This window comes from Anarrhichthys ocellatus, unplaced genomic scaffold, assembly GCF_004355925.1.
Source record: "Anarrhichthys ocellatus isolate YVR2014 unplaced genomic scaffold, GSC_Weel_1.0 scaffold78, whole genome shotgun sequence".
Lineage (NCBI taxonomy): Eukaryota > Metazoa > Chordata > Actinopteri > Perciformes > Anarhichadidae > Anarrhichthys > Anarrhichthys ocellatus.
This window is the reverse complement of record NW_022280108.1, coordinates 805378-818738: the sequence shown is the minus strand read 5'-3', so window position 1 is coordinate 818738 and position 13361 is coordinate 805378. Positions and strand designations below refer to the sequence as shown.

The 13361-nt window shown below is 43.6% G+C and overlaps 1 protein-coding gene across 5 annotated transcripts in view; it reads left to right on the top strand.

Moving 5' to 3' along the window:
• The first annotated feature begins 6 nt into the window (after window positions 1–6).
• The window catches only part of rapgef6 (Rap guanine nucleotide exchange factor (GEF) 6), a 46747-nt gene continuing 33392 nt past the window's right edge, over window positions 7–13361 (top strand). For 4 of the 5 annotated variants that reach the window (XM_031874204.1, XM_031874205.1, XM_031874207.1 and 1 more), the window contains exons 1-3: window positions 7–7227; window positions 10710–10763; window positions 12054–12234. In XM_031874204.1, the coding sequence (XP_031730064.1) occupies window positions 7117–7227; window positions 10710–10763; window positions 12054–12234 (346 nt within the window). In that variant the 5' untranslated portion in view covers window positions 7–7116. The remainder of the gene's footprint in view (window positions 7228–10709; window positions 10764–12053; window positions 12235–13361) is intronic. The other variant, XM_031874206.1, reaches the window with a different exon arrangement.

Here is a 13361-nt window from a genome sequence, read left to right as displayed (position 1 = left end):
TGTATGTATGTATGTATGTATGTATGTATGTATGTATGTATGTATGTGAGAGAGATGAAGGTGGCAGTAAGTCAGACTGGAATGGGACATGGAGGTAGACGGCAGACTGAGTTAATTACCAAGACGTTCAAAGCGGAGAGGTGAGATCGGTCGGAAAGGAAGCGATGCAAAGCGACTCGGGGAGCCGGGGAATCCGATTGAGACGTGAAGTTAAGTGTTACATCAAAGGAAGGAGTTAGCACCGTGAGACTGAGTCTGTGCTCGGAGGTGAATTGCTGCTGTCTGTGTTGCGGTTTCTGGTGTAACAACCTGTTATGAGTGAAGACACATGTTAACAGCTTGGCTTTAATGTGCAATTACGCTCTAAATATATTGTGGGAAGGCGTTTAATGGAACTGAATGAACGCCTTTTTCTCTTGTGTCTATTTAACAGTGCGGTTGCCAGAAAACTCTTCTCCACCCCCCCCCCCCCCCCAATTTCTTGTTATAGTGACTTCTGTGAGTCACCGTGGGTATGACTAGGAATGAGACGACATAGGATTTTTAAAGGGATTCCAGTTTGTTTGAGTTTTTTGATGATTATTAGGATAATATCATGAATCGGAATAATTTTGGCCACGATAGTCGTGAAAAAAAACAGTATTTCAGCACCAGAAAGAAGTAAAAAACAGATATTAACTTGCATGGTTTAACATTTTGTCATTGAGGAGGTTTGTGGTTGTTGTCCTACTACTCGTGTCGAGGTAGTTTGTCACCGCTGACATCTACAGGCCGGCCATGTTCATGCCCGATACCCCCCCAGTGACCTGTCTGTCCGTTACCATGCCTGTATTGACTCAGCTGTGATGTTATGAGCAGTGACGCCAAGACATTCTACAACCTCTGCAGCCTTTCACACGTCATCAGTCAGTAGAAATGAAACTCTCTTTATGAATCACCATCATAATGTTTTATAGTTGGAAGTATTGGGTATTACTTGATTAAAGTATAGTGTTTAACCAGGACAGTTTAAATCGTGCCATACATCGATCTTTAATGCTGCGGTTTTCTTCTTTCATGTGTTGGCGTCTCTTATGATATGTGAACACATGAATAACCTTTTTGTCCGCCACCGTATTTCTGTTGTACATCCTTCAGTATATTAGTGAACTCCTGAACTGAAACAACTCCTCTGTGATCACCAGCAAGATGTCTTTCGTATCCAGTGAGCTTTGTTTGTGTCGTTGTTTGTTGAAAACCTCATCAGGATTCATCAGCCTCGTCACATTTTCTTCATGACTTCGCCGTTTGTCCTCGTTATTCATCTTCCTGCGTTGTTCTCCGGTTCCTCTTTGTCTCCTTGTGTCTGTTGGTGTGCACGTCTCCGTCACGCTCCATCTCTTTTGATAAATCCTCCTACTTATCCTCCTGTTAACTGCTCTCTGTGTCTGTTGTTGTCTCTGTGTCTCTCTGCTCAAACGTCTCTCTTTCTGCACTATTAGCGCTGGTTTAGTGAAGTCTCAGGTGTGTCCCACCATTAAGTCATTAAATGGTATCTCTGCATCCTAATGAAGCCGCCATTTAAACTAGTAACTGTTAGCTAATGCAAAGCCTAATTCTAGGTGAAGTAGCAGCACTGTTTGAAAATGTGTTTTAATGGCATGGACCCTTGTGGGACTGTTAACCGACAGACTATAATGCTAGACAGACCAAGCTTCATCCATTAATGTCTTCAAAGTTTCCCAAAACCATTCCTGCGCATTGACCTACAGTGTGGGGAAGATTATCCCAGCGCTCGAATGCCTTTGGGAAGCCCAGTCTCCTGTCTGTGGTCCCAAATGGCCAGTCTGGGCTTTATAGCCCATTTTATCATTGAGGATCGAGGGGGAACAGAGCACTCAGGCCCACAGATAGTTAATCTCATTGTTGAGATTGGATGCAATAAGTGAAGCAGAGTTCGGGTTTATAACAGAAAGATAATATGTTTTGACTGGTTTTGCTTTCAGGGACTTGAGTTGGTCTACAGAAAGACAAATATCGTTAAAAAAACTAACTGCAGAGCGGCCATTTATGTGTCCATTGACATATGTTCCCTCATTAATGGATGGGTGGAGGGAAAGCTCCTTTTTTGGGTGCTATACTTTTATGAACTGTATGACGTTGTGTTAGCTTGTTGGTCTTGGAAAAAAAACACACAAATGAGAATTCATATCAATGTCTCTTCATTAGAACTAGCTTTTATTCCGATATGGCCTAATCCTTTCAATTCTAACCACACATTCTTAGTCTCAGTCGGTGATACTAACTGATAACTGAATGAACAACTCGGTCCGTTTGACTGTGACGCAACATTTAGAGGCGGCTTGATCCTCCACGATTGTGCCCTCTCGTTGACATGATAGAACTGTACAGCTGAAGGAGCCTCGCACATTCATATTTAATCTCCTAACTCTCATCCTTAATGCATGAGGAGAATGGGAGACCCCCTAAACCCCCTTGCCCCCCCCCACGGCTCAGCCCACTGGGAGCGGGAAAGAGGAGGATTAGAGCAGGATTAAGTCTGTGGTGTGAATGGGAGCCACGAGACCGCCACAATTATTCACTCCCCCCTCCTTCCATCCCTCCCTCATACACTCACAGAAACTCATGAACTCCCTCTGTCTGTTTTTGCTCTCTTTCATACCTCCAAAACACACACTTTTGAGGACCTTTCCCTTTCATATCTAACTGTAATCTCATCCCTTAAGTCTTTTTCTTAATTAATAAATTAAACAAAGTAAGCTTGAGCCAATTGATAGAATCAGTGATTCAGCCTGTGAGAGAACAGGAAACGCTCTTCCTCCTTGATGTTATAACGTTTTGAACTCGCCGTCGCTCTACCTCTCTTTGCTGCTTCCACAGCTGCCAAATGTTGCGCGAGCACAGGGCTCCTTACTTTAATGTGCTGTCGTAATCCGAAGGAAGATGCAAGGAACATTAACGTAAAAGTCACCACCTGTCTGGATGATGAAAAGTCAATACTGTAACAGCTAGATGGAGCCAGCAATGTAGCATTTTATGTCTGAAAAGGTCTCACCCAAGATGTCAAACTTTTCCATTACTTCCTAGATCGCCTGCTTCTTTTACGGGGCTCTTCCTTATTGCAGGTCTTGCGTTACCAAATATCAGTATCAGCAACTCTTGCTGTAGGATTTCTAAACGCTTGTTTCCTCTATGATCTTGACAAGATGAAGGTCAGGCTATTAAAAATACCATAACTTTCATCCGTTCGGGATCCTCGTGTTCATCCGTTCGGGATCCTCGTGTTCATCCGTTCGGGATCCTCGTGTTCATCCTTTCGGGATCCTCGTTTTCATCCGTTCGGGATCCTCGTGTTCATCCGTTCGGGATCCTTGTTTTCATCCGTTCGGGATCCTCGATAGTGTTGCCTTGTATATTGGAGAGATAGCTTTTGTTGGGAGTAATGAACTGATGTGAAACGGGTCAGATACGACATGAATACCACTTGTCAGCTTGCTCTAAAATCAGCTGTTTCCCAGGAAGACCCACATGTTCTAAGCTTATTGCCTGAATAACACATTTAAGGTTTTTTCATGAAGTGGAGAATTATGTTCTGAAAAAAAAAGGTCAAACTATCTAAATAATAATTATCTAATTTAATGCTGGAGCTCCTGGTCAACTCAGCTGCTTCACGTGTTAATTTCTGTGTCTTTGCGTGTGGATTTGGCTGAATGTATTAAATGTTAGCAGGGTGGGAGCTTCATCATCGCTGCCTCATAACTGCTCCATCACACTGAAATCGATAAGTATTTACCTGATGATGAAATTAGCAATCACTCTCTGTCTCCCACTCCAGCCCCTCTCGCTTCATCCGTCTCTGCTTATTCACACAGAAACACAACAAACTAGTAGTGACGAGTGCTGGTCAACAGCAGAACGAGTGCAGAGAATTCTACTTATGTGTGATGTAGTCGAAAACACAAACAGTCTGGGATTAGGTGTTGCCTGCCGTTCAATATGTGAAACACACAATTCATTACGCTGCTGTTCCTAATGGGAAATGGATTTCACTTAAATACTCCTTAAGTCACACTAAGAGATCTGTGAGTCAGTATGTGTGTGAAATTAGAATCCTACTGTCTAAGTGTTTGCAGATGGCAAACACTTAGACAGTAGGATTATCATTGAAACATGGGAGCAAATGTATGAATATGTATGTGGCATACTTCATCACTGAAATGGGGAGGGGGGAGCGGGGAGCGTTAATGTTTAAAGTTTATAGATGCTAACTTGTTTTTACTCTGAAGTGATGTTAGCACTATTCTGCTGGACTGTAGGAATGATTTATAGAGGAAGTCTAATGATAGATAAATCTTCCGGTAGATTTGTTTTTTCCCCAAAGAATTTGGAGAATCCAAAAAAGATGTCCGACTGTAAACGTAGTGGACTGAGTGGTGAATAGGGATCTTATTTGTTGATCTTATCGGATCCCCATTAGCTTCTGCCGTAGCAGTTGCTAATCATCCTGGTGTCCAAATAAAACCTGAATGCAATCGTGGAATCAATATCCAAAAAACAATTTAAAATGGATAATGCTGGTGTGTAAATCCAGCGTACAGCGTTCCTCTTTTAACGTGCCACACATTAAGAACAAGCCATTGAACTTCTCAGACCCCACCCCTCAGTACTGTGTTTCCCTGTGGGTTTGGGGGAACAGGGGAGTGGTGGTGGTGGGGGTTTAAGTGCTGATGGGGTCGCACAGTACAACAGGCCTATTAGAAGAGAGTACTGAGGGGGCAGCACCCCCCAGACTCTACGTCTTTAATATTGCATGTTGGCACCGCGGCTCCTCGCAGCCTCGGCTAGCTTCACACATCCAGTTTGTCTTGACGTGTCTTTGCATGAGCAAGTGTTGGTGTGTTCAGTGTTCGGCCGGCGAGTGGCGATGGAGGAGGCGTGCTGTAGGTTTACCCGTTGTCGCAGGAGGACTTCGTCTCTCACCCTGGTACTGCCCCGATCCAAACTGGTAAGACCTGAGAACTAGAGGATCAGAGGGAACGCCAAGAACGATTGGCGACCTGCACAGGAAATAGAGGTGAAAACCAGCTGCCTGGCTTTGTAGGCAACCGTTACTGATGTAGTGCTGGAGATAGGTCTTGGTCTTAAGTCCACTTCTTAAAGGTCTCGTCTCAGAATGGTCTCAGACAAAGGGGACTCTGGATTTTATTTCACGACCAGTCAAGTCCACAGCTGCAGGGATATCACTAAACTGCCTGATTTATTTGTTGACATCATTACTGTCATGGCTCATTGAAATCAAAGGAACATTCCCACAGTTAGAATTCCCTTCAGCAAAGCCTTTTGTACACTATATACACACATACACAGTATATATGGCGGTAAAAGAGGTGAATGAAGAGGAATCTTTGTCATTATGTAAATGTGGATCTTTGGTTTGTGTCTATGGGTTGTCATGCAGTGTGGGACTCTGTGGGCACTGGTCTGGTCTCAACCACTCACAGTCTTGGTCTGGACTACTTCACTGGTAAACCCCATTTTTAACTTCCTCAATCAGTCACTGAATATTGTTTCTTTCACCTACAGTGTCTGGGTGTAGTGGACCAGTTCTGCTAACCCTCTCCAGCCTTGTGTTGGTAAATGAAGGATGTAATACTGGGACTGGACCTTTGCTTGATCTGCTTGTACACATTGGATAAAGGTGCTTCGTTACGTTGGCTGACTCTTTAGATGATTCCAGCTTTGCAGGGCTTGTAATCTTTAACGCTAGAGGCTCTTCTCTTCTTCAGTAAGACTTTGTGTCACAACACTTCTACTGAGTTGTCCTCTGCTGTGTGTTTGGGGATTCTTTTTATGTTCTAAATGTAAATCTCGCTGATGGTAGTAACTCACTTACCGAGGTGGTCAGTTAATTAATGATGTAAATCAGTCTGTTCATTAAGAGAAGAGAGTTTCACATCTGGATTTGATGATTTGTTTTTACACACAAGCTGGGAATTAAAATGAGTTTCGTTTTTGTTAGTTGGTGCAAAGCTTCAGATTGAACTTAATGTGATTTAAGGACGTATAACTGGGACGCACAGATATAATAGTAAGTAACGTCCGGTCTCTCTCCGTGGTGCTGGAACATTCAAACCATGTCTCCCTTATTTTACAATCCACTTAAACACACAAATACCACTAGAAATATTAACTGTTTATATTAACAACCGAGCAACATCTTTGCAACCACGTTACAGACCAGCATCAGTGAGCTACCAAATATTCAGCAGAACCAGCCCAGCTCAAGCAGCTCGCACATATGACTGAATTTAGCCTGTTTTTGTTGGAAATTATTATTTATTAGCCATAATTTAACAGTTTGAACTGCTTTACATTACAATAATTAGGTTGTGTGTGGTCAGTCTGTGCGTGATGGTAGGTTAAAGGTGGTGTATTGATCTGGGGACCTTTTGGTCCTTTCTGTTGTCAGTGAAAGTTTCTTTAGCTTTTCAGAAGTCAGTCGGCTGCTTGACTGACGTCTTTGTCTCTTTCTGAATCTGAGGGGTTTGTTTGTGAATGAGCTCTATGCAATTCAGATTTTTGGAGTGTGCAATGGTCGTGATAACAAAATGGAAACAAATGAATTTTGCCTTGTGCAAATTGTCTTCTTATCGTGAAGTAAACAAACGGACGGCGTTTGAGTGTCCTTGTGTGCACACACAGGAAATAACGTGTAAGCTGTCCGCATAAAAGAAAGCCAGACGAGCCGTCTTAATAGGACAGCCACTGCTTCATCGCTCTGCTTAGGTCACTCCAACAATATACAACCAGCCTCCCACTTCGTCTGTCCATCAGAAATCATATCAACCTCCAGACCCGGGTGATCATTTACAGCCGTCTGAAGTGTCTTCAGCTCCGTCCTTCCTGTTAATTATCTTGGAGTGTAACATGTCAAACAGTGCCAAACCAGCTTTGGCTTTTAGGCTGATGAAACGTGTGTGTGTGTGTGTGTAAGTGTGAGTGTCGGTGTGTTTGTTTGCCTCTGTTGAACTCACATCCTCCTCTCTATTTTTTTTCTCATTCCGCCTTTCTACGACTTCCTGTCTGTCTGAACAGCTTCCTGCTGACCTCAATAAGATGCACCTAACAGACCACGCCCATCAGCAGGTGATGCACATGCCTCCCAGCCAATCAGGATGCAGCATCGCCAGCGACTCGGGGAGCAGCAGCCTGTCAGACATTTACCAGGTGGGGACTTCATTACAAGTTTAAATCATTTTATCGTAGTATTTTTCTCTTGTGTTCCTTATTTAGACTGCATTGTTAATATGTGCACACATGTTTAGAGTTTGGGGGTTATTACATTATTAAATCACGGCTTATTGATGAAACATCAGTTTTTTTTCTCACTTTGCCATTTTTTCCCCTCTAACTCTATTCTTAAAATCTAATTTTAGGAATATCGTTTTCCTTTTACCGTCAATTAAAAAAAGAAAAACTTTGAATGGACATAGAACGAACTGTTCCTCTTCCCTGCCACCGTTATCTCATTAAACACAAAGAGTAATGAAGTGTTTTACTGATGGAGGATTCTCCCCAGCCTGATTTCCTCCAGCTCTTTCTACCTGCAGTACATCCGTCAACCCCTCCGCTCCTCCCTCCTTGTAATCCTCGGCGTCTCGCTAATTATTGTGCATCAGTCGTGCATCCTGGTGATCCGTCTCCCTCTGCGGACGAAAGGTCACATGCAGGAAATGAAGCTAACCTTTGGAGCTCTGTTTATACCTGCGCTAAAGGTATAGGAGCCGTCACATCGACGGTGCAGCCCGGCTCAGAACAACCATCGTGCAGCTCTCCATTTGGTCTGCAGTAAAGACACGGACATTTAGAGACTATGACATGTAGTGCACATCACTTGTGCAGATGATGTCAGACGTTATGCTTGATTGATTGAGGTTTCCCTAAACAGGAATGTCAGGAATCCTTCTGTGAGGGGAAACTGTAGGAGATTATTTTACCTCAGGAAACGTCCCATTTCCTCCCGGTGCTCACAATAGCTGACATTACATAAACACACATATCAGCTAAAACAAGGCAAACACACATGCTCAGGAGATTTTTTGAATGTGTTTATTGTGTCCTTTAAATGTCCGCAGACTAGGAAGCTCTTTCTTTAGTTGCTTTTATTACGGTCACCCATCTTAATGCACAGAGTGTAAAATAAGCCTCTCTCCTCTTGTATCACAGCGTTCAATAGCTCATTGTGCTGTGGAATGAAATGCGTCTCTTGATTGTAAGGTAATTAAATAATGTATATTAATAATATTCCATAAAAGGGTACATGACAAGGCCGTCATCTCATCATTTTAATCCCTAAACTCTCCTAATCTCCCCTCTGTACACAGAGAGTCGCGATAAATCCAAGAAGCGTATTAATATTACCTTTCGGTGCTGACTCTTCCTCACAGGGTGCTGCAGTATTTGAGTTCCCCTCTGACATGTTTGTGTATGTTTTAAGGGGTTGGGCGGGGCTCTCATTTGACACCAGCTTGTTAGCATTGTTAGCATTCATCGTTAGAACTGATGAGGTCCATTAGCCTCAAACTAATGAGCTCGTTACAAGTTAATGAGCTGGTTTCATCGATGGACACAAAACTAATGAGCAGCTTTGTTTCAGCGAGGAATCTTAACAATGCCAATATTATTATTTATTTACTTTAATAGGGGTGGTCGTTGTATAATATTCATATACGATATACTGAAATATCATTTTATGTGCAATATGGCACAAAAGTTATCAAGATGTTCCACACTACGGTCCCATAAAGTGCTGCAGGAATGAGTCCTAAAACCAGGAAGTGAGTTACACTTCCGGTTCCCTCGTCTCAAAGTGGCCTGAAATAAGGTCCGTGGTTAACACAAGCTTAAGAGATTTCATCGTTTTGTTCTCTTATGGAATACGCTAGTCTTAAAAAAGCGTCTAAATGAGACGAAGAAACGTTAGCCTTTTACTTCTGACGATTCACGCTTCAAAAAGCTTAACAGTGGTGTTCGTTTGATTACATGTACCTGATTTACAGATGTTCCTGATGTGAATCTATGGGGGAAAAGTTGTTTTTGGCCCGATGGTATCAAGTTTTAATTCCACAGTTTTACTACTAAAGAAAAGCTGTCATCTGTATCTTCAGAGCTCTTCCTGTCGACTTGAAGCAGACTATTCCCCGCGAGGCAAAGTATTATGAGAGTAATGTAGAGAAAGAATGACTCACAGAGCAATAACATAAAACTAGTTACTAAGTCATAAAACAAGGAGTCGATGAATGATGTAATCCATTACTCATTGCCAGGGGAATGTTAGATAGAGAAAACGGACTAAAATGACATCATTCAGATATTTTTACTTCCTTATCTGCCCCCCCCCCCCCCCCCCCCCCCCGCCTGTCTGCGAGTGTTTGCAGATTGATGTAAGTCCGGTCAGCCCGGGTCAGACGCTTAACACTTGGTCCTGAGATTAGATATTTATCACACGGATGTGATCCCATCAGCTCGGCGCTGACCCGGCTCTCTGTTTGTTTACGGCCGTCTTAAAGCGCCGACCCTCCAGTCGGCTGAGGTCCTCAGCTGTCAGAGCAACAAACGCTTTTGGTTATGACTTTGCCTTCTTCTTTTTTTTAACAGCTTTTCTTGCCTCCTCCTGTTCTCTCGTCTCATATTCCTCCCCTCTGCCCTTTCTTCACATCTCTCCTGTCTGTCACACTCCATCCTCCTATTGTTCTCCGTCCCTCCCTCATCCCGCTACTCTCCTCTGTGCTTCTCCCTGCTTTCTTTCATCTCTCGGCTGTACGATGAACCTCTCTGCATCCCGCCCTCATTCTTCTGTCTCCGGTGTAAAACGTGGGCAGATCTGATGTCCCTCGTCTCGAGGAAATGTCCTCCTTGCTCAAACTCAGCCGGAGACCAGGGGAATTGGACTGAAAGGGAACATCCTGCATTCTGAATGAACTGGGCTCTCAAAAGCACTAAAAGAGACAGTATGTCCGTGGCAGAAGGCGAGGTGTTACTGCACCAGCGCTCCTACCCATCACCTCAATGCTTCTCTTCTCCAACAAAGAAATTGAAGGCGTCTTTTCTGCAGGATTTTAACGACCTTCATAACAGTTTTCTCTCTTGTTGGGAACCATGAAAGGATCATTTATTGTCGACATCGAAATTTTAGAATGTAAACAGCAGCAACAAAAACAAATCTCTGGGCAGATAATATGGCCGACATTGAGCAGCAAGCATCACCGATGATGTAAACACAGAGTCCACCTCCTCTCGTCCCACCGGAGTCCTGCATCAAGTGCAGCTTGACCCACAATGGTGATCCAAGTCTCTGTAAAGGCTTTCGCCTGGAGTCTTATCTCATCCATCTTATTTTCCTGCGATCGTACATTAATCAGGCTGGGTAGTGGAGTAGTCTCGGGTCCTAGCTGGGTTAGCTTAGCATCCATGTGGGCTCTCCTCCCTCTGCTCTCTGGGACACTTCGGGGGCTTCTGGTCCGGCAGGTTCTGGCTGGTCGTCTCAAAGCCCGCTGCACTTAATCCCCACACTTCCTTTCCCCCATGTTGATGAATGTATTCTGTCATAGTGCTCCAGTAATAAACACGAAAAAACCAACACATTTAGACAAAAACAAATGTAGTACTTTCCTAGTACTTTAAGTGTTCTTCTGTCTTTCTCTGCACAGTGTTGGCCCGATGAATACATGAGAAAAAATTCCTTGAAGACTCAGAAATCAGAGGTGACGCAAAAGGAAAATATATTTTGTTGTTGAGATGTTTGATTCGATTGTCTTTTAGTGTCCACTCGGGTTAATATATAATATATATTAACTATATATTATATAATTAATATTAATTATATTATGGAGTATTTCTCCTTCCCTTTGAGCTGCTTTGGTTCTGCAGAAGAGATGTGCATCAATAAATCAGGATAGCTCTGTTTTATTAAGTTAATCGTTCATTATTGGTGTCAAAGAAAATAAAATCAGGATTCACTTTTTATCTCGGACAGGAAAGTATGTTGTTCTTATCTTGTAGATCAAATGAATGCAGAGCTGAGTAGCTTGTGTGTTTTTAAAAGTCTGACTTAATTTATGTAAACAAGAGTGAACCTGTGCCTGAACTCCGGATGGACCGTTAGCTTAATCCCCTTCCCTCCAGAGAAACCTATAAAACCCATCGGCCAGGTACCAGATCTCCACAGAACCCAAGAGCTCCGGTGCATTGTTGGTGAGGGAGTTCATCCGGTAGTGTGAAGGGCAGGAAGTCAACTCTTTCCCACCAGCTTCAGTCCACTCTTCTCAATCAATACTACCCAAATGTATCGGTGCCTCCGAGATAATGTCCCGGGGGTTTCTGCAAGAATGACATGTCTGCAGTAGAATGGTGAGCACGTCTGTCCTGGAAACTGCTCAGAAAACTCCCTTTTGTCAGGATACCTTAATAGCCTGGCTGGTTTCTTTATACAAATAAAATGACTCATTTTAAGAACGAAACGGAGACGGAGCTAAATGTCTGAAGGCCTACCTGCTAGAGCTGACAGATGGCCTGCAATGCTGCCACCACCACCGAGGAGCTCCTCTCTCCACCTCTAGGTTAATGGTTCAATTCCCACCCGACCTAAAAGCCCCCATGCCCCTTTCAGAGCCAACCATCTGTCTGCCCCGCACAGAGGAAATATGGTTAAATATGAATTATTACTGCTGGATTTAAATATCTGGCTGTTCGCCTCTGTTTTCTAGCGTTCAGCTCAGGGTCACAGGTACAGCTGCTCATTCCAAGGTTCTTCTAAATGCTCTGTGTGGATGACGTATCACTGAACATCCACATCAAATAAAGGGGGAATGGAATAGAGCCGTGAAGTTAGAGTGAATACGTGACAACTTAATTATTTTACAAATTTCACTCCAACGAAAAGACATATGTCTTTCCAAAGCTGAGTAACCGTTTGATTCCATGACATGACATGAAACCGCCGGAAGGCTTTTTACCAAACCTCTGTGCTGCCTTCTCCACCGTCTTTGCTGCAGGCCACCGAGAGCGACCTGGGGGACGTGGACCTGTCCGGACTTCCAGAGGCTGCGGTGGACAGCGAGGAAGAGGAGGAGGAAGACGAGGACCTGGAGAGAGCTTCAGACACTCTTCTGGGCCGAGACCTGGTCCGAGAGTGTCTGGAAAAAGACCCGGCCGACCGCAACGACGACGACATCGGTGAGTCTACCGTCTAAAACGTCATAATGTCGTAGTAATGTTTTTTAGAACGGTGAAATACCTTGAAAAATGTTTTCTTACTTAACTATAAGCAACTGAAAAGTGAAGTTAATGCTGGTTTAGGACGCCAGTCCACAGACCAATGGGAGACATCACACTGACTACGGCCACTTCTTCTATCGTCTGTCCCTACTTATAGTGAACTGAAGCACTTATACAGTATGTGCCCAAATGTCACTCTCGGACTGTCAGTTACTATTTTTAGACTTCACATACTGGAGATACAGACGACATCTATCATTCAGTGAGCTCAGTGGAGACACACCTCCCACTAAAAAGCCCCCTCGCAGTGCTCTCCAAACAGCTGTGCCCTTCCACTGTGTATCTTTAAGCAGGCAATCAGAGAGACGTCCTCATTAGCGGGACCCAGTTGGGGTCCTGGAGGAGAAGGTGACCACATCACAGGGCTGAGATGAGTTGTGAAGGCCCGGCCCGCTGGGAGGTCGCTGGTCTCATTCAGAGGAAGGAGTTGAGGGGAGGACGTGACCGAGTTCAACCCCGGCTCACAGAGTGTCTGAAAAGCATGAATGAATAGGAAAAATGAATGAATTAATAAGGTTCAGTATGAGACGTTTGCTTGTGAACAGTAGATATGGAGGATGTGTTCTTTAAAGAGATATTTAGTTAAATCACAGATTTACAGACAAACAGACAAAGTAGTAAAATAAACACCTAAATGTGTATTTATGATGTTTTCTTTCCACTAGTCTGAAAGAAGACGTGTTATTGAAGCAAAATAGCCCAAAATCTCAAAATGGATCCGTGCATGAAGAACACAGTTCTTCCCTGGGGTTCCTCCTTTTATAGAGCGAAGGAAAGTGACGAAGAGGAAGAGAGGAAGTGAACGAGATGATTAACAACAGGGGAATAAAAGGGAGCCGCTTCGCTGAAGCTCGGTCACTCTGTTCTCAGACACAGTGCAGAACATCTGTATGGGAGGAACACGGTGCAGATCCTCATTAGGCAGGAAAATCCGAAGCACGTATTAAATATGCACTGGCCAATGACTGTCTTTATTAAGATGATCTGTGTGTGTCTTATCATGATGTTTCATTCCTGAACGGTTA